The sequence below is a fragment of the Lichenostomus cassidix genome, chromosome 3 (genome assembly GCF_008360975.1).
Source record: "Lichenostomus cassidix isolate B80296 chromosome 3, HeHo_3.0, whole genome shotgun sequence".
NCBI lineage: Eukaryota > Metazoa > Chordata > Aves > Passeriformes > Meliphagidae > Lichenostomus > Lichenostomus cassidix.
The window spans coordinates 55,837,161-55,861,820 of NC_139483.1; the positions used below are offsets into that span (position 1 = coordinate 55,837,161).

The 24,660-nt window shown below is 39.4% G+C and overlaps 1 protein-coding gene across 1 annotated transcript; it reads right to left on the reverse strand.

Annotated features, from left to right (window-relative positions):
• Positions 1-228: 228 nt before the first annotated feature.
• On the reverse strand, positions 229-23,804 carry WTAP (WT1 associated protein). The gene is made up of 8 exons (XM_085055874.1): positions 23,664-23,804; positions 19,619-19,656; positions 19,480-19,535; positions 14,692-14,750; positions 12,841-12,968; positions 8,310-8,488; positions 3,397-3,551; positions 229-1,454 (listed from the first exon to the last, which is right to left on the reverse strand). The coding sequence occupies exons 2-8, from the start codon at positions 19,646-19,648 to the stop codon at positions 871-873; spliced, it is 1,191 nt and encodes a 396-aa protein (XP_084912000.1). The 5' UTR covers positions 19,649-19,656; positions 23,664-23,804; the 3' UTR covers positions 229-870.
• Between the last annotated feature and the right edge of the window lie 856 nt (positions 23,805-24,660).

Genomic DNA, 24,660 nt, shown 5'->3' on the forward strand with positions numbered 1-24,660 from the left:
CCACCTCTGCCATCCCCACCCTTTTCCTGCCAATAAGGACAAAACCTGTGGAACAAGCACTATCAGGCTGTCCTGAAACTACTATTAGCACACCCCGATAACTTCATGTACTTGGCATACGCTGTATCAGATAGGATTGACACAGAAACAAATTCAGTTCAAAAGCAAGTACTATAAACACACGGCATACAAGTAAGTCATGTAAGCCAATGCAGAACAATGAGAAAATTACATTATTAAAAGTTTTTATTTAGGTTTGGTCAGTACAGGTAAGATAATATTGGAGTCACAGAGCAATATGCATCAACAGGATACAACAGTTCTTAAAAACTGAGTAACTATGCACACAATTCATAAACATTCGGTCACCTAAGGAGAAAATGCACAGATGTATGGTGGGAAAAACTGTAATTAACACTGAAACTACTACAGGACTCCTTCAGTAAGTCCATCTTTTTAGTGATAAAACTACTGTACTGGGCAAACTTGGCAGTCATAAACCCACAGCTATTATGACAAATCTTGAAGGTGGTGTTAAGTATAACAGTATGAGTAAGAATGCCCTTACACAGCACAGGTTCTAGATATACACAGATTTGTACAGACATCATTTATGTTATACTTTATGGAAATAATTTCCATTTCAACTTCACATTAACTCATATAAAAATAACTTGAGCTACACAAACGTCCTTTTAGCAACATTCAACGTAATTAACTGGTAAAATTTCCAAAGTGGCAGAGGTATTGAAGCAAAAAGAAACCCACAAAAAGGCAAAATTGTGACAAGTATGCACTAATTTAAACGGCTTCTGGACAGTATCCTCTCCCAGTTTCAATGACACTGTATAAAAATTTTGCAGAAAAATGTTACAAAACAGAACCCTGCACATTTACACTGGAGTCCAAACCATTCTGGACATGACGAGAACCCACAGTTCTGTTACCTTTCATGCTCACTGTTTTCTCCTCTTGAGGATCATGATTGGAGTCTGTGTCATTTGAGTGGTGAGTGAGAGAGTTTTCACTGCCAGTGGGAGAGTCTACACTTTCATACCCAGTACTTAGCTGGTTTATGTAGCTACCACTTCCTCTACCAGTTCTATCTTCAGAGTGGTTGGACAGCTTATTACCATTCCCTGGAGAAGCCGGGAAATCATCTTCAGTGCTGCTACCCTCCCTATAAAATCCAGGCCCAGATGTCCGCTGGTGGGAGGAGCTGCCATTGCTTGGTCCATTTGCCAGGCGGCTGCAGTCTTTGCCCACAGCCTCTCCCTGGTCTGTGGGCTCAGAGGATGGAGTCCTGCTGGTACCTGGGTTGGAGGCCTGGGATTGCTGCTGCTGGTACTGCGCCAACTGCAGGCGAGTCTCCTTCAACTGCTGCTGAAGAACTAGAATGGTACTCTGCATACCCTCAACCTCCTCATCAAGCTGGATGATGAAGTCATTCAATTCTATGTAAAGAAAACACATTTGTTGCAAACACTTAATAGCCCATATATAGCTTGAATCTCAGACAAGAAATTAAAATCCCATAACTCAACATGTTAGGCTGAAATTTTTCAATGAACTATTTTTCAGCCAGGTATGCACTGTTTTTGATACTCTGCCTCTGAAGGAGAAAATGCTTAACAACTGCGATATCTACCTATTTTCTACACTATTCAAAATAGTGTAAATATTTATTCACATATTCACTAATATGTAAATATGTATTCAAAATACATATGTAAATATGTAAATAAATAGAGAAAAATTTAATTTCTGGGCAAGAAAGGAAGATAGTTCAAAAAAAGCTCAATTATTACTCAAATAATATGATTTATATCTATTACTCAAACAATAAATATTTTGCAAGTAGATTCTAGTGTGCCTACTTTTACTCAAGTACAAAACCCTAGCAGAAATACTGTAAAAGTGACCATGAACCACATCTGTACATAACAGATCTGACCAACTGCAAAAGCCTATTCAGTAGCTAAAAAAAAGTGTATTTTTTCATACTACTTCAAGGAAGTTTCAGTTCCTACTGTGTTTAATCCTTTAACTCCTTCAAGAGAGGAGGACAAAAAAAGATAAAAATATGTTCTTACCAACGAGAGTGTTAATTTCACAGGGTGGTTTAATATTTATGTATCAGGAAAAAGTTTTTACAATTAGGACTGCATTCTCAAACAAAACAAATTTGACCTCAAAATAGTGAAAGAAACACTGACTCAGTCTTCAATTCAACTGCACCATCAGTATGACAGAGCAAATAAAATGCAAACTGCTAAATATTGTAAATATCCAAAATAAGAATGTGTTCTTGCTCCTATGGAGAACAATCATTAGGAAAACTATTATGGCAGGATTACTGTCATCTTGATTCATATATAGGGAAGAAGCTATTCACTTCTGGAGATTACCACATTCAAAAGCAGAAGTCTTTAAAGAATGTCTACACCTGCTTCAATTATGTACTTGATAAATTTTGTTGGACTTTATGAAAACAGTAGTTACTATTCCCACAAAATGTCATTATACAATCATTCACCTTCAGGGCTCTAGTTTCTATACTGCTACTTTCTCAAAAAGTTGAAAATATCATCGGAGTAAGATCTATCCTTAAAAATGCAGAATATCTCAGACTTAGATATGATGCCATATCTCTGCTATCTTACAAAATCCAGATATAAAACAAACAAAAAAGATACTCGGATTTATGTGATGTCTAGATAGATTATATCCCCAAACTTCAGATAACCTATTCTAACATTCTATGAAGAGCCACTGACACTATGCAGAGCTTAAGACTGAAGACTTTTAAACTTGCATTTTCTCCTCCATTTAAGTTATGCAAGAGGCTAGAGTTTTTAGGTAATTTCAATTTAGGTTTACAGTGTCACAAAATCTGGACTGTAAACACAATGAGATACTTTCATTCATCTGAGTTACTTAAGGGAAAAAAAAGTCTGTTTTTCATATTCTTAGGCATTGTTAAAAAGTTGCTGATTTTTTAAAATAAATTCCAAGTGAGTCAGAGTTAGCAAGAAGCTTTCTGTTCTCAGTGCATGCCTAGGCTTTACGTAACATTAACAGCTTTCATCTTGCCAATTCACCAATAACATGTGCAGTCTAAACATTCTCTTTTAAATATCAAGACTTAAGAGTACAAAAATCCCCATTTCAAACACTGCATTACTGGAGCTATGAATCCCACCAGTTCCCCCAAAGCTAAGGATTTTGTTTGTTTGCTTTTAACTAAGGCTACCAGTTAAAACTTACTATTGTCATATTTTACTCAATATTGCCCTGTCATTCTGGCAAAGATGGTTTTATATTATTTGTATCATCAGGAAATTAAACTTGCAGAAGTGCAAGGCAACTTCTATTTTCATTAAAGAAATCCCTTACCATCCTGACTGCTTTTAAGTTCCTCACTATATTTCTTCTGTAAAGCCAACTCTGCCTCAAGCTGTGCAATACGTCCTTGGGACAGCTGCCTTCCAAGCTCTTGATTCTCCTGGATAAGCATTCGACACTTCGCCATTAACTTTTTCCCTGTTTGGCTGCAAAGGAAAGAGCCATCTATCACAAAATGAATATAAAACCTTCAGTTATCTTCCTCAATCACAATTACAGACAAAAAGGAGATGCAATTTCTGCATGTCACAATTCAAGGAACATTATGCCTCAACATAATTGTCATAGCAGAAAGTCTCCCTATAGTTACCACGTGATGCTCCAACGCCAGTTGATCTTCTGTCGCTGTCCCACAAAGTGGAAGGCAAGTTTTATTACTGAAAATATGAATAAGCATATTGTTCTTTTTTTGATACCAACATCTGGATTATCAGTATGCACAATCTTGCATGTGCTAATTTCTTATCTGAGTTAAATATTTGATTAAAGATGTGCTTTGCAATTCAAAGCAACAAGTACTGCATACAAACGACACAAGAAAATTATAAGCAAAAACATTCCCCCATTTGTTGTTCCAGTGAAGGTTAATAATTAAATTTGTGTGAAGAAAAGGAAGTTGCTTGGGGGAAATAACTCTCATGTTCGTTTTTTATCCTGACATTCACTTCTCTTTGAGAGGTTTAAACTTTCTTTTGAATGCTGTCCAGGTACTCTTGTTTAAAAAATTAGATGTCTATTTTTCAACTCAACTTGTATGTTTGACAGTTACAGGCAAAGTCTGCTTCGTGATTTCTATGGTCAGCATTTCTTAAGTACATCTTGTACGGTGAGGAGGAATGACAATGTAGCTAAGCATTGGAAGGATATCAAGGAAGGGGTATATTATCTATCAACTTAATTTAGAATAACATATTTAAAATCATAATTAATGATCAACAGGATCTTCAGTTTCTGAAAGAAATGTCAAACAGGAAGGAATACTTTTTTTGAACTGACTTTTTTTTTACTAAATTGGTAACATTACACATCTTTAATCTTCATGATAAAAATCTCATTGTAAAGCATTATAGGAAGTAGTATGCAAATTAATATACAGGCAATACAGCCAACTCCATGAAAGAGAAAAATTAAAGTCCTTTAGGACTCTTAGTCTGCCAAGTCAGGATTGCATCCCCAAACAGTTCTCCTTTTAATAGGCTCAGCACCATAATGAAGTTCTCTTCTTTTCTATAGAAGTGTAAGCTCTGTCAAAACCCCCAAGCTTGAACAATTTTATTGTGAATTCAATGGCAAGACTTGCATTACTTTTCAAGACCAAGGTGGTCATTTACGTTTTTGTTTGTTTGCTTTTAAACAAGAGACAAATATGGGAAAAAACCTGAGGATTAAAAAAGTAGAACACAAAACTTCTGCTACAATCAGAGCCACAATTCTCTCCTGCAACCAAAACACCCAACCAGAAGAATTAAAAACAGCAATTTCCTTATCAACTACCTTCTGAGCACTCAAGCCTTAGACAACTTTTAAGTTCTGCCAACTCTGCCCCATTTAACATTTTCCAACTGACTTTCCCAAATCTTTCAGATGGGCTGCTCCAGAAGGAATCTGGCTGTGTAAAGTCCTGGAGGCCTGAAACTCTGCTAAAGGCAGCAGCCTGTTTTCTTTCTTGATGTGATGTCCAATGCCAGGTCCTTGAAGTTTAAATTGTGCTGACCTAATACAGTCCAAGTCGCACATTTAAGATGCAAGTTTCCTTAGAGATGTTCATTCTGTGTAAAGCAGGACCACTTTGGAGATAACCAATGTGACAGATCCCAAAAGTTATTAGGCAGACATGATTTTTAGCCATTTGCAAATTCCTGTTACTGCATCCATCATCTCTACAAGTAGAAAAAGTTTACAATGCTTAAGTCATTTAAGGCTTTTCACAAACCAACATCAACTGCAGAATCAGCAAGTACTGGTTATCTTGGAATTGGGACAATTTTAGAATCCCATTAATTTCTTCAGGTTAACTCCTGCCAAGATATAAAATATTTATTACCTCTATAAAAATTTGCATAGTTACCTATAATGCTATTTCTTCTCATCAAAAATTTTCCAGATGTTCTGAACTAGTAGAGAGCACCAAGTAACCTCCCCTCACAATTTACAAAAAAAGACAACACATTCAAGAACATTAAATCCAGTAACTATTAAAATAATTTCTATGAGCTGTGAAACTAAGTTCACCATTGTTTTCACAAATCCTCTTGAACATACACGCAACAAAACCTGTAAGAATATAAGTGGTTAAATTTCACAAGACAAGAGATTGTTGTACTAGCCTTACTGCAAATGACATTTCAACTCATTTTTATTCCAAGTTTATAGTCTGCTTAATGATGGATAAAATGGTTTAGCATAACCATTCCTTTGATTACATGCCCCTTTATTTCCCCCTCCAGAAATCAGCAATGACTATGCTGCACAGCCTTATCTACATTAAGGTCCAGAACTAAATCCGCCACTTAGGGCTGCAGTTAACATCCACCCCAAGAACATCAGCTTGGGATCTGAACAGGACCATTGCCTCTTTCAAAAACTAGGCCAGATGCCATGAAGTAAAAAAGTAGTTGTGTACAAGGATGGACAATTAAAGTAGTTAATGGGGGGGCAAGATGCAAAGAGAATGAAAAAAAAATATTTTACATGAGCCAATTTCTTTACCTTTCAAAAAATAAAAAACCCAGTAAAATTAGTCCAGTTAACAAAGACAGCCTTAATTATTTACCAGGAAATAACTCTAATTTTCTATATTCCAGACACCACATGTATGACTTCACATACATTCACACCACTGACTTAAAATTATATGATGCAAATTAGGGTATGTTGTAGCTACAGAAACAACATTTTCTTTTGATACTTGGGTTTGAAAGGAAGTGGCAAGTTAATTGCCTCTCCTCAGTCATACACACACATTTAGATCCTGAGGACTCTGGAAAACAATCAACCTGTATCTAAACGTATTAAATAAATTTCTGAACTCCAAGTTAGAAACAAGTAACCTGTATGGCATGCCTCTTTCAACACATTATAGTGAGCTTTACAAATGGCTTGGTAACACATTTACAATTTATTAATGTAAGTCTTACCTCTGTTTTGATGCTAGATCAGTAAAATCTTAAGATACTGCTATAGCAAAATCATTCCGGATGTAACACTTTTAAAAAGGTAAAATTTTTCTGTGGATTTTTCATTTGCTGTTAAGTCATTACTCATGCAAAAAAAAATAAACCTGCATAAGTGTACTACTCTTTGATCCCATGTTAATCATCTGAAGCACAAACAGTTAAAGATACTTCCAAGTCAAAATTATGAAACGGCATCTTAATAAAATTCATCAAAACAGTTAGAATACATCACCTTCTGTGACAGCTTAATGTCTTCTTAATTTAAAAGTGAATTTTTTAGGATCAGACTGAGTCATAAAACGTTGCCCAACTGTTTTGAAAAATCAAAACCTCAGATTACTAAATAGAGCTATTTGCTATGGGAAAAAACACACAAATGCTACACCAAATCTACATTGTGCTTTACACACCTCAGACATGCACTCCCAACTGTCCCAGATCGCTACTCTTACAAGTAACTTGGGACAACAGAACAGAGGCAGCAAGAGTAGCAAAGACTCCTTCACTGATTCCACCAATGAAAATGCATGCATTTAAGGGTTTTTTGTTTGTTAAAATACTGACTTCGTTTTCAGCGAACGAGACAATGCAGAAATAACAACCTGTTCAATTCTCGTTCATCCCAAGAGTTTCACAATACAACAGCATAACCAGAAGTGTTCCTTGAACTATATATTACAACTATTTCAAGGCACATTTTATAGAGAAGCACAATACAAAAACCCAGGTGTACAACCAAATAAAAACACCCCACCAACACTGAAGACAGCTGCCATCGTGTGCCTTCTGTGTTGAGCATTTGAGTTCTTAGTATGAAGATCAAAAAATTCTCATTTCTGCATGAAAACATGCAGTGAAATTCTCATCACAACCAGTTTTTCTTGTACATGCTAGTTGTGATCAAGTATGTAATGCTTCAAACAATTTTAAACCTGCATTTAGATGGAACGTACATTTTCGTACAGTCCTAATTTTGAGGCGTCCACAGTATTACCAACCATCCAGAAAACAGTTCATTATTTAGCAACAGTGATTTAAGGCTGCATCAAGTGCTAGAGAGCCCAAAGGCTAAACAGTCAAATGCGTACACTACCACTGTTGTGATATCAAATAGCACTCTCATGGCTATTCAAAAACTGGTTAGCAAGTAAACTCTTTAATGCAAAATTCACCTCATCAAGTTTTGACCCAGCAGTTCAGTGAACAAGCAGGAAGTCCACAGTCTTATTGGCAAAACTGACTTACAGTGTCTCTAAGTCACTAGGCTCAAGGTTAAGAGCGAAGCATATTCCACTTCTACATTTTACGGGAATTTTACATGTTCAATTCATGATTTATAATCTCTAGGTTCTCTCGCCTCCAAACTGTCTGTAGACACAGTGTGCCACAGACTTAAGACTTCTGTTTCTCCCTCTATTTTCTTCAAATAGAACAATTTTGCAAATGTCTACATGTTCTAGAAAAGATTTTTTTCGAAGATGGCCATTTCTTCAGAATAGTCCGACGTGGTCAGGCCTCTGAAGCAAAGGGGGAGAAAAAAGCTGAAACACAAGGTTCATCTGGTAAGTTTTACATTAAGCATTACAAGCTGGACAGTATAAGAATGTGGCTTTTGCCTCAAAACGTCTGAGTCTTGGTGTGGAAACGAGTACTTGGCTGTCCCACCATAGCATTCTCGTAGTGGGACTGTCAGGGAAGTCTTGACTGGGGAGTATTTGTTTTGTTTACCTATCAGGCGTAAATTTCCAGGCACTCAGTTCATTTTGGGCTTGTTCCAGTTTGTCTTTAGTCTGTTCCAGTTCACCTTTCATTTTTAGGAAAAACAAGTTGATGGCTGGGTCCACCATTGTTGATCGCAGTTGGGCAACACTAGGCTGCTGGACTTGCTTGAGGTACTGAATCTGATTCTGCATAAGATAAGAAAAAGAGACTGTTATTCACACAGCGTTAAAGAAAAGTTACAAATAATTTTGATAGAAATATAGTTGCTCCAAAGGTAATATCAAAGTAGCCTGCCTTCTTTCACACTGTAACCAGAAAAATGCAGGATAAAAATCACTTGTGCACACCTTGCACCTTTTATCCATGTGTTTGCTTACCCAAGACCCCATTCTACCACCTGCTATGCTTAACCTTTCAAGGCAGATCCCCTCCACACCCCAGATTATTTTCTACATGTCAGTCTGTGTTTGTCAAAGCAGTATCTGGAGCAGTAGAAACCTCCCTTTCTTTTGTATCTGCCTCTTTTTGGGGAACAAAAGGCATATGGAAAGAATTATCAGCTTAAAACCGACAGTTCCCATTTGAGCTCAGTTTAAGTTAAGGAATATTACAGCAAAAATTGGCAAATATTTACAAGCAAATAATAAAAGGGTTTTTAGAAACTTCTAGGGTTTTCTGCAAATGCAGTAGTCACTTATGATGCAAGACTGCGTAGTTTTAAAATAATTTGTAAATATTGACAGCAATTAAAAAAGATTTTGGTTGGATTTTATTCTCTTGCAATAACCACAAGCCAAAGGAGTCACAATTTTACGTATTTAGATCCCACAAACTTACAATAGTCAAAATTTCAGAAAGAATAACTGAGATGTTTTCTTCTAAATATAGTATTTATTAGCCAGAACTTGAACGCATACAAATAAGATTAACTTGTTTAAAAAGTTTCTTAGATTTTAATCCCATCACAACAGACTTATCTTAAATTGTATTAAAAGTACATGTTTAGAACCATGCTAATCACCAGTATCACATCAGCCTGCATGGAATGCATTAATTCTTAAATTTAATTTATTATGCTCCCTGTATCACACAAATTTTTGCATCAGCCAGAGGTGAACAGAATTACATTACATTAAAAGACATTAATTGAAAGTCAGGTTATTTGTGTCCTGTGCACACATCTTGCAACCAGACTTGAGAGCAACAGAGTTTGACAGACAAACCAAAAAGGGAAAGAGTCTTCCTGCACCCTTTACTTTTCCTGGGACCCACAGCACCACCAGGAGCACTGTCAGCTTAAGCATGATCCCATACATGCAGTTACTCTGTTATGGGGTCTTTACAGAGCAGTGGTGAAGAGAAAGTACAGAAGACCTGTGTACTTTCAGTGTGCAGCAGCAACCTCAGTCATTTCTATATTGAGTGTAACATCTTTTAACTTATATATTGTTAAGTAGCAAGAAATTCCTGGATTTTGTTTCAAATAAGTGGTTTCAAAAGTACTAGAATAACAAATATTTCCTTTGCCACATTAATTTGATGTTATCAAAATAAAAATATTTAGCTACTTGAAAAAACAGAAATCATCATACTTTAAATTTTAAATAGACAAACTTCCATGTATCCAGAAGGAAATAGAAAGGGAATAAAGCTCTGCATGTAAGTATTTTCAAGAAATACAGCATTCAAGAATCCACAAACAAATATTTCCTAGATACAGGAAGTCAAAATTAAGGTTATCCTACCATTTCTTGGATGGCATTTTACCCCCATGGGTCCTTTGCCTCACTGAATGCACAATATGTTGCTCACTGAATAAAGATCAATTTTATTCATTGTTATTGACATTTCTTTTCTATCCACTCAACTTTTTGATTCTTCCACTACTGAAATATTTCAACAACCTGTCAATTCTTGGTGATGGCTAGAGCTAGTAGCAAGTGAAAAGGGAAACTTCACTGGTAGCATAATACAGAATTATAATCATGATATTGTTCCAAATCCATTTTAAATAGTCATCACTAGCTGAGGGAAAAAAAAAAGGCCATGTTCCTTGTCTTACCAAGGCCTAGATTCCTCCCTCTTCCACTGTCAACCTAAAAACGAACACATTCCTTGGATCACTAGCACATAGAATTGCTGTCACTGCTCCTCACTCATGCCAGAAATGCATTTAAACAGTCCAGAGCACCCAGCCAATGCTGTCCAAAGCCAGTTATTTGCCAAATCTCACTGGGCTCTCTCCAGCTCACACTCGCGGGCCCAGCAGATGGCACCTGCACAAAACTTCACTTCAACCATCATTCCTAAAGCAGTCATGTACAAAAAACTCACTTAAGCTGAACAACCCTTGCTCATTCCCTCCCCAAACTCAAAGACTTTCCTTTCCCCCTCCACTTTTTCCAACTCAAATTTTCTCAATCCCTCCACAGGTGCTTTCTCCAGTAGTAACTCCAGAGTTCTCATGTGTCAGGCTTTTTATCCATGAAGACCTAGCAACCTCATCCCAATATGACCTGCTCACAAAGCAAGCCCAAACATCTTCCCTCTTCTGCCTATTTCCTAATTACATCTGTGGTCCTCCTTAGCCACTCCAAACCTCACACTCTCGCTCCCCCTAACCACTTTCTGGTATGGTACCACCATTCCAGGTGGTAAGGGTTAGGGAGCAGGAGAGTTTGCCTGTAGTCAGGACCAGGGACTTCAGGCTACAGCTGAACATACAAGAATAGTCATGTATGTCCAATGGCACACTCCAAGAAATGCCCACTCTAACACCTGAAATGCCTACTGACTGTTCATATTCCCAAACATGAAAGCACACACTAGCTGGTATTTTTCAAAAACCCATCAGATGGACAAGCAGGGATCATTTTCACACACAGAATAAAAACCTTGCTATCAGTTTTCTGTTCTAACCCAAGGCACAAGAGCACTGAAAGCAGTCTAGAGGACATCAGGTTGTGTAGGGTTTTGTTCCATTAGATTTTTATCTCTTTTTGTTACAGGCAGACAATAACACTTTCAATCTCTAGTTCTCACATATTCTTGGATACAGCTGCATTCTTTCAGCTGAAATAATCCAAAGAAAACCAGACAGACTCTAATATGAACAATTTAACAAAACAGATCACAGGTGCTTAACAACAAATGTAAGCAATCTAGGTAAGAACAACTACATATTATTCTTATAAGGAATGAGGTGGAAGGAATGAAGTGCACAGTTGAGAAAAAACACAACAGAGCCGTAACCTAAACCACCGAAGTAATTAATATCTAGTGCTACAGTCCAACTGCACCCACAGAACGTTCCACTCATTGGTATCTATTCCATGAAAAACATATTTGAGTAGCAAGTATTTCCAAATGTCGTATGCACTTACTGACTTACAGTAACTGTACTGTAGCCTAGGAGGGGGTTAAGGCCTTTCCCTGAAGTAGCATTAACTTTACCACCACTTCTGCCAGAAATAAAGCTTTATGTAGAAACCACAGCCAATACCACACCCACATTTCCCCAAGAGCAGCAACCTCTTCTAGGGGGTTGTTCCTGCTGGGGGAAGGTAGCTCAAGGCTGTTCCTGACAACAGGGCACACAAGATGTTAAACACCTGAACTTCAGTGCAGCTCTTTGTCACCCTAAAACTACAGAGAAACTTGCAGCACCAGTAGAGTTATGTCATACTACTATACCTGACAGCTCTGAAAACCTTCAGGGAAAAAGGAAAACTTAAAAAAAGGAAAGCTACAATACTAATTAGTTTTGCACAGAGTTTATATTTTTTGTAAGAGAAGCTCCAAAGCGTGTATTACCCAAACAAGCAATAAGAAGCTTTTTACAATCTTCTCTCAGAAACTACCAGATTCTAGCAGAACAAAAATTATGCTAAGAAGGTAATCCAGAATGAGATAGTTTCAAGAAACCAAAAACCAAACACAGATGAAAATGTCACAGAAAATGGCCAGAAATAAAGGAGAAACAGATCAATAAGAAAATTTATTCAGAACATTAGAAATGAAGCAGCAGATCTGCCAAATTTCAAAAGAACCTTCTCTGAACAAGTCAGCTCCTTCACCTACCTAGCCAAACAGACAGAGGCTTACAAGTACCTTGTTATCCAAAGGCAATGTAAATACCAGCCTAAAACCTCCTAAATGAAACCTAGTGAATTCAGTCATATCCTTGTTTCAAATTGTTCCTGTTTCTAATGATACTCAGAAGTAACATTTTTTGTAGATATGCACTGTAGATACATGCTAGAAGAGAGTAAGCATGGCACATGCAAGAATTAGCTTGAAGTAAACACCCTTCCAATCACAACTGCTGCTGAAAATCAAGAGAAATAACTAATATTAAAAAAAAAAACCCAAACTTTAAGAAGTGATATTTACTAATTCAATGAAAGCTAAAGTACCCTGCCATTTCTTTAAAAAGTGTGATGCTGTAGATACACAAGAGACATTTCACATGGCTACTAGTTGAAAAGCTGATATTCCTGCAACAGTCTATACACACTTATTCTTTCTAAATACTTACAGTACACTCTTGCATCTCCTGTTCCTTAGTTGCCAGCCTCATCACCAGAATATTTTCTCTTCGGGCAGACTCTTGCTGTTGCTGTTTCAATTTCTCTTCAGATTCTCTCAACCCCGTCACATCATTAGCTAACACAAGCAACAACACACAGAAAGCACGTTTTATAGTACCCTCTCATAGAAAATTTTTAGAAGACAGCTAAAAGAATCTAACAACCAAACTCATTAACAGAAGTCATAAACAGTTATGCTTTTTGCAACCAAGCTTATAACTAGCATAAACAAAAAACAAAATATCATTGAATATTAGAAAAGTTTGACAACAGGTAGCTTTAAATCCAAATTCCTGGTTCTTTAAGACTTACTAAATTTTGAAGATGTTTCCAGGTTTATATAGGAAATAACTTTTAAATCGTTTGCTGAACCAACTGTCATTACAACTTGCAGACTGAAACTTGGGAAGTTGGAACTGCCCAGGTATGTGTAAGAAAAGTTGAGGCCAGGATGGGCAATGAGGAAAAGTCTGTGCTCTGGTTAAGCCAATCTGTAGTCTGCAAAACAGTGCTTTTGTGGGCAATCCTCAAACTGGTCTCAACACTCCATAAGCAAACGGTAAGACATTCAAGAACAGTGTTACAACTAGAATTCTGATCCATGAACACTTATGAAAATTTATATAGGAAATATGAGAGAAGGCAGCATACTTCCACATTACTCAAATAAAAAGACATTCAAGCAACCCAATACCAACTGTATACATTCACTCTGCTACCTGTCACGTATAAAACTATGCAAAATTGGAATAATTGAGATTTTAATTTTTTTCTAATTTCTTGAAAGTAATCAGCTGTAAATGTAACCTGAGCACATCACAAATTGCTTCAGGACAATGATTTCTAAATAATTCTTTAACACATTCTTTAACATATTTCTATGTAACTCATTAACACTGATTACTATGGCCTGGACTGTTTCCAAAATCAAGAAACCAGGACCACTGAAACAACTTATTTATCTATGTTTAGACAGTTTGAGATGTGAATGAAATCAACTGCTTGCATATTTTAGTCTCTTCAAAACTCAAACATTATGAGACAGCAGTAGAAGGATATAGCACAGCAAAAGAGAGGACTTCTGTTTGGACTGACAGAAAAATAACCTTCAAACTCAGTGGTACTCCACTGTATTAAAACCAAAAAGGTGAGAGGGAAGCAGGAAACATACCCGCTCTAGCTGCCAACAAAATTTTTAGAAGCGACTTAGGATTGGCTGTTCAGTCACTCCCAGAATGTATTCATATTTTCTCATTTCAGAGTAGGATGTTTTCCCCATATTATCCTCCAAAAGACCAAGTTTCAATGACCATGTAAAAACGACAATCAAATCTGCTTAATCAGATCAGCTATTACTTGGGGACTCATTTTAATCATTTACTTCTAATCATTATTCCCCCTCTCAGTCTCACAATCTTGTAAGATTACTAAAGGCACAGACATTCCTGGAGTACCTTCGTGGATACAGCTTCCCTTCCAAAGGTAAAGTTCTGAAAATACACCTATTTATGAGGTTATGCTTTGAAGCTTTTCCCTGCCCAGCAGTCTGTGTCCTATAGACACAAAAATAGACTTTTTATATACGGTGATAAAGTGGCAACAGAAAAATAAATGTGTAAGAAAGCTGGGAGAGGCTGGAAACTCACAGGAGAAAAAACAGGGGCCATTTTCCTGACAAATAACTGACATAATATATTATTATTGCTTATTTCTAGCATTTTCAGAAAGCAGACACTACTTGACCACTCTGCTTTATACATTCAGGTAACTCGCACCATTTTGAAACTTGGACAACTTACAATTAAGGTCTGTGTACTTGCCCTCCAGAGCTTGCACGTATGCTTCATACTGTTTCCACCTGTTGCAGATATAAAGACAAGAAAAAAGAGTTTTCTGAAGCTGTTTATTAAATCAAGGCATCTCATTCCTAAGCTTCCAGAGCACACATTGATACCATAATCAGAAAATGTCAAGAGGGAATTACACAACTGCACAAAAGACGATTCCCGTTTTAAAAAAGGGGCTTTTCATTGTGGAAATAGTTAAATCCGCTTGGCATGTCAGAAGAATAAAACAGCAGCTGTGCATTACAAACACTTCAAACTGACATCTTAAAAATTAGTATTTTAGACAAACACTGGGATCAAACTCTAATGACTTTGTTGTCTTTGTAAACTACCCTATATACATCTTATTCTCATAGCAGAACAACTCAAACAAAATTCTGTGACAGAAAGAGTGCTACAAATACAATATTAAGTCTGTTACCAAGTGAACAAGACTAGCAAAAATGTAGTACAACACTAGAAATGGCAGTCTAGGTTAAGTAGTTGTATCAGCTCATTCAAGTCAAGACCATTCTCTGATTATATTCATCATCCAGAAGCCAAACAGTTTAATAACTCTCTGAAAGCCATGTTATTTAGGCAATTCTTCTGCAGTCACGAAACATCACACTTAAAAACAGCACTGCATTTGATACAAACCACCAAATCAGTAGCAAATAAAGTCTGCAGTAAAGTTTAGCATGAAATGTTTTATGAAAACAGTTCACAGTATGGTATTTTGGGATTTTTAAGTAGTACTCTGAACCTAACTGTGTGTGTTCCTCATGATGGTACAACTACACATTATAAAGCAAACTCAACTAATAGCTTACCAGTACAAGAGAAGGTGTCTGTTCCCTCCTCCCAATTACCTTTCCTCCCTGACACATATTTTATGCCAGACTTAACATAAGTGCTCTATTTTAACTCTCTAACCTACACCACTACCTCAATTGAAACTATAAAATCTAACTCTAGGTAATTTTGACCATTTAGTGAATTCAAGCAGCTCGTTATAGGGTGTAAAAAAGCATCAGAGATCTGTAACAGCAAGCAAGATCGCATCACTGGGAGAAGGAAGCACAAGATCTCTTCCTTCAAGCAACAACAAAATTACATGTCTTCAGCTGAACATGAAAACAGCACAAATGAACTCTCATGCTCTGTAGAAGAGAGCCATAGTATTCCTACTTAACCCTTAAACTAATGTCTTTGCTCTAAGAAGTAGTTTCACTCTTTGACCATTAAAAATGCTATGTTTGTTCAAGAGATTTCTACTTCCCCAAAGTAAAACTGGTCTACTAAATAACAAACCTAGGAAGTAATAACCTAATTTTACAATAAACAATTACATGCAATTAAACAGTTGGTCTTCAAATATACAGGACTACTTGACTTTAGTTACACCTCCCAGCCCAAACCCAGTAATTCTATCAAAATCGTGACACACCCACACTTCCATAACAGGAGAAATAGAAAAAGCAAGTGAAATGAGGACCTGAAACACAAGTTAAGTAGACATGACAGACCACCACCTGAAAAAAAAGAATCCCCCAAATAACCACCCACCAAAAAATCATGTACTCTACAGTCACCAAGAATGTTGTAGACAATACCTCTCTCTCAACAACTGCTAGTATTTAGGCAACAACCCAACTCTTGAGAAAGAAAACCTAAATGTCATGAGGCCATATCATGGATTTTAAGTCACATGCCTAGCAACTCTCATAGAAAACTAACCATTCAGATGTGGCATTTTGTCAAAAACCTGGTGAAGACTCTTGCAGTTCAAGCAACTTGTATTTGGTCTGGCTGAGATGGAGTTAATTTTCACCACAGGAACCTTCAAGTGCTGAGTTTTGCACTGGTAGCTAAAGTGTCTTTCTGCCACTGCTGGAAAGAACTCATACATCATCAAGGCTCATTCTCCAACATTCCCCCCTCAACAGTCGAGGGTGAATGGGAAAGATCTTGATGAGAACACAGCCAGGCCTGGAACCTCCTTGCTCCACATTATCCCTTCTAGTACACCTATAGCAGACTAAGGCAGTGAATCTGAGTGGGGAGAAAAAAGACTAAAAGCCAGCTTTTTTCCTCCCATCAGTTTGGTTTCCACTCAATATGGGCTTCGTGATCTGTTTGGTAGTTTATGCCAGTAATCTAATGGTTCAAAATCGACAACCTGAAAAGCTTCACTGAAGTGCTACTTGGAAATGCACTTAAGAACAGAGACAGCTGTGTGCAGAACCAGAAGGACACTCCTTAATCTGTTTTACACTCAAGAGACCGCTTACAGTTGCACAAGAACTGGAAGGTAACTGAGCATTATGTTGGTTACTTAATTCCCTTCATTCTCTAGAAATATTAAGCAGACTTTATAGAGGTAATTTGAAACCATGAAGTCTTAAATACTTTTTCTTGGAGCACCCATTTTTTATGCTGAGCTTTGGAGTTCACAGTAAATGATAAGAAGTTAGGCGTTGAGGCACACAGCACTGCACCCAGGCCATTCCAAAAATTACTGACTCCAAGTCCCTGTTGATTCAAGTTCAGTAAAAGCACTGTATTTCCTCAGACCTGCTTGTGTAAATCACAGTGCTTCAGGGTTTTACCAGCTAACCACTTGGCTAAACTACCAGGGCAATACTGATCAGATTTTTAGCTATAATCCACAGAGTATTTTTATCATGTTCCTGGTTCTTCTTTCTCTCAGAAGCTCCTACAGTCAAGCTAAGTAACTACTGCGTTACAGAGAGGGAAGATTAGGATGAGTCCACAACAACTAGTCATGAGACAAGCAGAAATTCAAGGTCAGATCTAAAGGCTCTGTGTTGATCCTGCCCATGTTTAGTCAACAAAAGTTAAAATGAGCAAACTTAACTTACGTACTTCGTGGAAAAATACAGTGAAATTGGGAACCATGGCACAGAAAGAGACCAAAAAAGATAATCTTTTCTACATATGTATTTTATCACTGCAATTGCACAGCTGTAACATTTGCCTACCTAAAAGACCAAAAGGTGATGACCCATGTCTTTCTTAAGAAGCATTTGCCTCACCAAAGCATGGAGTAGTAAAAATGACGTTGATTAAAATATATGTGTAATATTTTATTCCAGCCTACAAATGAAGCCAGAAGTTAACGTAGTAATTGCTAGTTTTATGTGAAATCACAATTAGAAATTAACTTATTATAAATCCATAATTTGTCCCCCATACAAAAAAATCTCAAGTGTTTGAAACACTTATCAATGGAAACTAATAAAATGGACCTGACCAAAATGAAATTTAAATTTCCATTTCTGGGTATACTGAACAGTTATTCTCCTTAAATCCATCAAGTGCCCTTTTTGAGAGCATATTAGTTTTTCTACACTCTAAGAAGATGATCCAGTAGCAACACAGCTGTCATCAGCAAAGTCCATCTCGCCTCTTTATTAACACAGGTTAGCTGCTGACATACTTTACCTCCTTGAGTGTATTCAATCACATTCTCTCTTGAATATATGCTGGAAATTCACCTCTTCTATGGTAGCAACTAATCATTTTAAGTTACAGAAGCTGATTACAACTGGAAGCCTTCTTTTGTGTTCACACTATCAGTCAGAAAGCAAGTGGCACAGAGTCTATGCCTTGGTATTTTCACATGAAGTTTATCACTGGAAGTAAAGGCACAGCTTTCCAGACTTAGGAGTTCAGTATTGCCAGAGATAATCTTAAGTATGGAAATTTCTACAAAAAGGATCACAAGGCTGAACCCACTTATCAAAGAAGCATTTTTCTTACCATTTAAATACATTATTCTTTACTACCCAAAATACTAGATACTCAGAGGAAGATAGAAACCAGTTTTAAATGCATGGAGCCAGACTGCATTTACTCCCTGGAAAAACTGTCACCCCAAAAGTTGCTGACAGGATAGTTTACCCAGAAGAGAGAGTAGCTGATCACCATGAACATTAAGTGTTGCAAGAAACACCCCCATGTTTCTACACAATTTAGTTTTTGTTCTAGGAAACAGCTTTTTTCTATGAAAAAAATCTATCTTGAGACCCTAATAACGCTAATAACTTAGTGTGCAAAAAGCCAAGAACTAATGTTTACCAAAATGCAGCAGACACACAGATGACCCACAGATGCCTAGTTTAGAGAGCTCCTTGTTTACAGATCAGGAAATTCAGGCATTCAGAGAAAAGTTGCTTCGGATGGCTTCTTTAAGCAGGCAGTCTGTGCAACAGAATTCCCTACCACTGTTTCCATGGTGACACTTAAGCTCTCTAGAAGGTGAAAAAGATGGCCAGGCTCTTCCTTATGAAACTTCTAGGTGATGAAAACTTCATTTTAATATTTTTCTGTTAGTATCTGAACATGCTGAGAAGACAACTGCATGGACTGAGAAAGTGTGAAACGTACTGGAGGAGTAAAGAGTTGGCATTTTTTGATGTTTAAAATAACCTGCTATCTAGCAAGGAATGTAAACAATCATATCTTCTATAGTTACAAGTGAAGAAAAAAAACACTTCTGCTCATGTTTTACAAAATACTATTAAGGATTTTGCCTCTTGGGTAAGAGTTCCCTCCCAAACTACAAATAAAAATCTTTGGGACAAGAGAAGAACTTTACAGAAGAGATGCATCATGAAACCGACAAAATAGTTTTTTGGAACAAGGATGCTAAAAGACAATGGAAGAGTAAATGCACACATCTTCCACTAAAAGTTCACTAAAATGCTTAGATGGAAAAAACACTTGTTACATTACCTTAGGATAAGCTCATCTCTAGGTAAAACCTTAAAATCTGCTTCACTAAGGCGAACCTATGAAGCAAAAAGAAAAGCGTAACTTATCAAGCTGTCATGATTACCTGGAAGGATGAAGTCACAAGTAATTTTACACATACCTTCTTTGGGAGAGGTTCTTCATTCGTCATTGTGAACTCTAAAGGGAGAGGAGAAAAAAAGGAGTTTTATTTAGTGTAGTTTCCAGTGTACATGGAACACTGAACAAATCAGAAGCTTGTACTGCACCACTGAAATATTGGTTCCATACAATGCCGCACCAGAGTAAAAAAACAACCCTATGACAAGTTTGCTCCTGTCATCTAGATATAGTTAGATGCATTTTTTTCTAAATGAACTAAAACTTTCTATTTATGGCTAAAAAGCCTACCAGTAATCAATTCTTCCCATTTAACTAATCAAAACCACCCAACTTTGTATCAAATTGACATTTCATATGTGTCTACATCTACATAACACTGTATTTTACATGGTAAAGGATAATCGGGGTCTGAGGAAAGCAATTTATACTCCTCCTCCTCCTCTTTGGAATAAAAGAATCATTTTGTGAACATTACAACATGTTCTTGCAAGTACTTATTCTGTTAAGATACTAATGACCAGGAAGTATTGTTTTAAAACCCATGTGAGTATTTTCAGGAAAAGATGCAAAATGGCTTAGATAGACCATCAAATTGAACTCCTCTTGTGCATACAGACCGCAATAGAACTACATTTTGCTAGGTTAAATATTCTCCTGAGTTACAGGACATGTTTCCTTATCTCAAAAGGATAATACACAGTATTTTCTACAAAATACTATGATTATGCAAAAAATACTGAGTTCATAAATCTTACAGGTATTCAAATAAGAATAAATGCAAGGTTTGCTAGAAGCATGCATCTTTGCAATATGCTTGTCAATGGAAAAGTTGCACATAATATTAAGAATTGACTAGCTTGTAAAGCTGCTACAATGCACATGGTACCAGGGAAAGGATGTGTCAACTCCTTGGTTGCAAACACTTAGTTTTGAGGAAATAATGCTCTTAAGGAGCAGGTATTTTATTTTCTCAATGATTTTCATGGATTACCTTAGTATTTCCACAATGACACTCAGTGAACTAATTTAACTTATCCAAACCCTAAAGCTGTTGGTCAGTAAGACAAGCAAATGCATTCCAGTGAAGTAGAGCCTTTTCAGTCTGCAGCAACTAACACCACTGACAACTACACAGCACCCTACCAAACAAGATCCTGGTTAACAACAAACAAAACAACCAACACTCACACTCCCTTCCTATAATAAATACTGACATTAGAACCCACAGAAAGAAAACATTCAGTAGAAGCATCTCACTAATGAATGGCAGCTTCCTGCTGCTAGGCTTAGTAACACGCAGGCACGTAAGTGCTTCCATAAACCAAGTTCCCTCCACTCCCACCCCCTTCCCTCCCACTCGCATGAAGTTACTCAAGCATTTTGCTTGAACTTCTGCATGCAGCTCCTGATTTGAAACTGTTTCACCAAAAACATACCTTAAATATAAAATACAAGCATAAGAGGCTACTGACACAAATTGCCAGCACCCAACTCAGTCATTCAGAGTAACTTGAGATTACAGGGGGAAAGCTTGTGACACATGTGTTTAGGTTGCTACCTCTCCCACCGTAACTTTCCTGAAGATTTTTAGAATTTTTAACCCCTTGGAGTTCGGAAGCAGTCTTGAGGATCTCAGCAAGTGCTAAGTCTCCAACAGAAAGAAACAAGCTTTTCAGTGTTCCACACGACTACAGCTAACACTGATAACATGGTGCACACATTGTCATTACATGTCTGTTCCTCAAAAAAGTATCAGAAGCACACAAACGCCAAAAGAGGTGAATTTCCCCCAAAGACCTGCCTTATGACTCCTGCTGCAGCATACAGCAATTATAAACATGATTGCTGTCACAATGATGACTACAAGAAACAAAGGTTGATGCACCACCCAAAGGTAGTCAACTTTGCATCTCCAGACCTCACACAAAATTCCAGCAGACCAGGCTACTCTAGCCTCTACACCCATCACATCACCATTTACAAAGCCATCTTTTGCTTTCAGACAAAAGCACAAAAGTGAAGACTGAAGTTATGTGCCACTGCATCACAGAAGTTACTGTCTTACTGCCACCGATTATTACTTGCCATGATAGAACCACACACTAAAAAATAAAAACACATTAGCTAAAAATATTTTATAGGCTATACTGGAAAATTCAGGTTGATAATGTCTACAGATGAACACTTAGTGCTCTTTCCACACCTCATTACTGTCCTGCAACAGCTTTTTGGGAACCTGGAGTAACTTACCAAAAGCTTAAACATTTATTACGGCTGTATACTGCCATCGCTCTGCTCCGTGTTTCTCAGAAACATTAGAAGCACCACGCTGACTACAGCAACTGTTACACTGATTTGCCTTAGTTTTCCGTTAAAGGACAGGTTACAGACAGCAACACTGCAACTGAAATGTTCGTTCTTTAAATTTAATACAGTAACTTCTCATGGGCTGTGCAACGAGAGATGTTTCTCATCACTCGGCTCTTCTCCGAAAGAGAGGATCTCTCTCCTCCCCATAGCAGAAATATCTTGCAAGAGCGTGATGCAGTGTTACTTTCTACAATAAAAAGAATCAATGTGAACAACATTCCTGCATAACTGACTGGAATTAACACGATTATATTTTGTGATTTAAATTACGAACAGCTTAACTGTACTATCCTAACTAAGCACTTTCATGATTTTGCAGAAACAGTGGCTGCTACACACCACTCCTTCTGCATATCTGCCCCTGGAAACAAGCAACATAAAACCATACTCCATACTTAGAATAACATTGTCACAGGCACTAAAAACAATTTTTAGGAAATCTCAATGTTTTAGGCTTTTATGGCAGTTTCAATTAAAAGACATGTGAAATGGGGAAAGCGCATTTTAATTTTAGTAATTCTGGCAGAGGCCTGCACCCATTTTCCTACAACATTTATAAAACACAGGATGATTTAAAGATTAAAAAAAAAACCTCAATGAACAAAAGTGATTGAACAATATCTGGTATGAGGCTTTACTCGTTATACCTGAACTAACTCAGAGTTATTTTAATGATATGAAAAAAGAGTTCCACGGGGAAAGCCCCAGCATGGGCCCCCAGCTCCCAAAGCATGTGCATGTGTGCGCATGCACATACATACATTTTACAGAATCACAGAATCGTCAGGGCTGGAAGGGATCTCTGGAGATCACATAGTGCAGCCCCCCGCCCAGGCAGGATCACCTAGAGCAGGTGACACAGGAACGTGTCCAGGTGGGCTCTGAACGTCTCAGAGAGGGAGACTGCGTGACCTCCCCGGGCAGCCTGCTCTGGTTCTCTGCCACCCTCAACGGAAAAAAGTTCTTCCTCATGCTGAGGTGAAACTCCTTGTGTTTCAGTTTGCGGCCACTACCCCTCGTCCTGTCGCTGGGCACCACTGACAGGAGTCTGGCGCCATTGACTCGGCACCCTCTTTTAAGATATTTGTATGTATTGATGAGATCCCCTCTCAGTCTTCCCTTTTCTAAAGTAAACAGGCCCACCTCTCGCAGTCTCTCTCCTCACAACAGAAACCTTCCAGACCCCAAATCATCTTTACGGCCCTCCCCTGGACCCCCTCCAGTGGCTCCTTGTCTTTTACTGAGAAGCCTTTTGACGTTTAAAAAGGAAAGGTTCACAGTAGCACCGTAACTGCTCAGCCCTCACACTCGCCTCAGCAACCGCGGGGGTCCCGCGCCGCCCCCCCTCCCCGGGCGCAGCCGCAGGTGTTTGACAGCCCCAGCTGCTGCGGCCGCCCCCAGCCCCGGCAGTGCCCGCCCCGCCGCCCTCCCTCCTCTCCAACACGGGAAGCGACAAACGCGGCTCCGGCGGCCGGGGGCGCAGCGGCAGCCCGAGGCACTGGGAGGAGGAGGATCCCGGCCGCACAGCCAGGCCGGGCTTCGGGGCCTCGCACAAAATGGCTCTAAGTGCTTCCGCTCCTCCCCCCCGCGCCCGAGGTGAGGGATGGAGGCGCCGCCGGCGTCTTGCGCCCCAGGACGGCGGGGTGCCTGCTCCGTCCGTCCCGCCGGGGCGGAGTGTTCGCACGGCCACTCACCTCCCGCCCGCGGCGCGGAGGCCCCGCGCCCCTCGCACGCCGCTTGCCTGGGCCGCGCTCCTCCTCACATCGAGCGGGGCCGAAACGCCGCCACCTCCGCGCCTGCCGGCACCAGCTCCGCGGGAGCCGCCACCACCAGCTCCGGGACAGCCGCACCTCCCCCGCCCGAGCTCCCCCGCGCGCCGCTCCCGCCCGCTCTTTATTTGCGGGTTCTCTGCGCTACAAAATGGCGCCCAGGGAGGAAATGAGAGCCCGCCCCGCCCCGCGGGCGGCGGCTGCGCGCGCACCCAGCGCGGGGCGGCGGCGGGTCACGGCGCGGGTGCCTTGGCTGGCGTGTGGGGAATGGCCGCTCGCCCCGCCGGGACGCGGCGGTCCCCGCGGCTTCTCAGAGCGTCGATTTAAAGCCCGCCGGCCGGCCGGGCCGCGCAGCGCCCGTCTCCATGGGGTGCCGCGCGGCCTCCTGCCGGCGGGGGGCGCCGCTGTCCGACGGGATGGGGCGAGCAGCGCCCCTCTCTTCTCCCGCCAAGCCGGCTGAGGGGAGCGGGAGCCCGGCGCCTCCTGGGAAAAGCTGTGCGGCGCCTTCCCGGAAGGCTGGAGGGGAAGATGGGAGCTGTGGGGAGGAAAACCGCGCGCAGCAGTAAATAACGTGCAGGATGGGCGCCGGGCTGCTCGGCGGGGCTGCCGGGGCTGCTGCCCGCCGCTCGGCCGCCTCGGTGCGAGCCAGTGTCCTCAGTCGCTGGGACTCAAATTACAGCTGCTCCGAAGAAATTAAACAGCAGTTTCCGCGTTTGGGAATAAAAATAATAAAGTGCACTGCTTGCCTTTCATTGGAGTCTAGCAGTGGGCTGGTGCTTTAAAATAAAGTTTATCCTTCTTACTGTCCGTGGTTTCCCGAGCTGTGCTGTTGGGTAAATACTTTATTGCCTTTTGCCGGCAAAGTCGTAAAGCTGCTGCAGGCTAAATTAGTCTGTCACCTGGGCTGCACAAAGGAAATGGA

Bases quoted from the DNA above. Each gene is read 5' to 3' on its own strand.
- WTAP (XM_085055874.1), bottom strand. From the start codon at position 19,648: ATGACGAATGAAGAACCTCTCCCAAAGAAG. The intron at 14,751-19,479 runs GTAATGTAACAA...TATCTGCAACAG, and splicing joins AGAGATGAGCTTATCCTAAG to GTGGAAACAGTATGAAGCAT. The intron at 12,969-14,691 runs GTAAGTTGTCCA...TGCTTGTGTTAG, and splicing joins CAAGTACACAGACCTTAATT to CTAATGATGTGACGGGGTTG.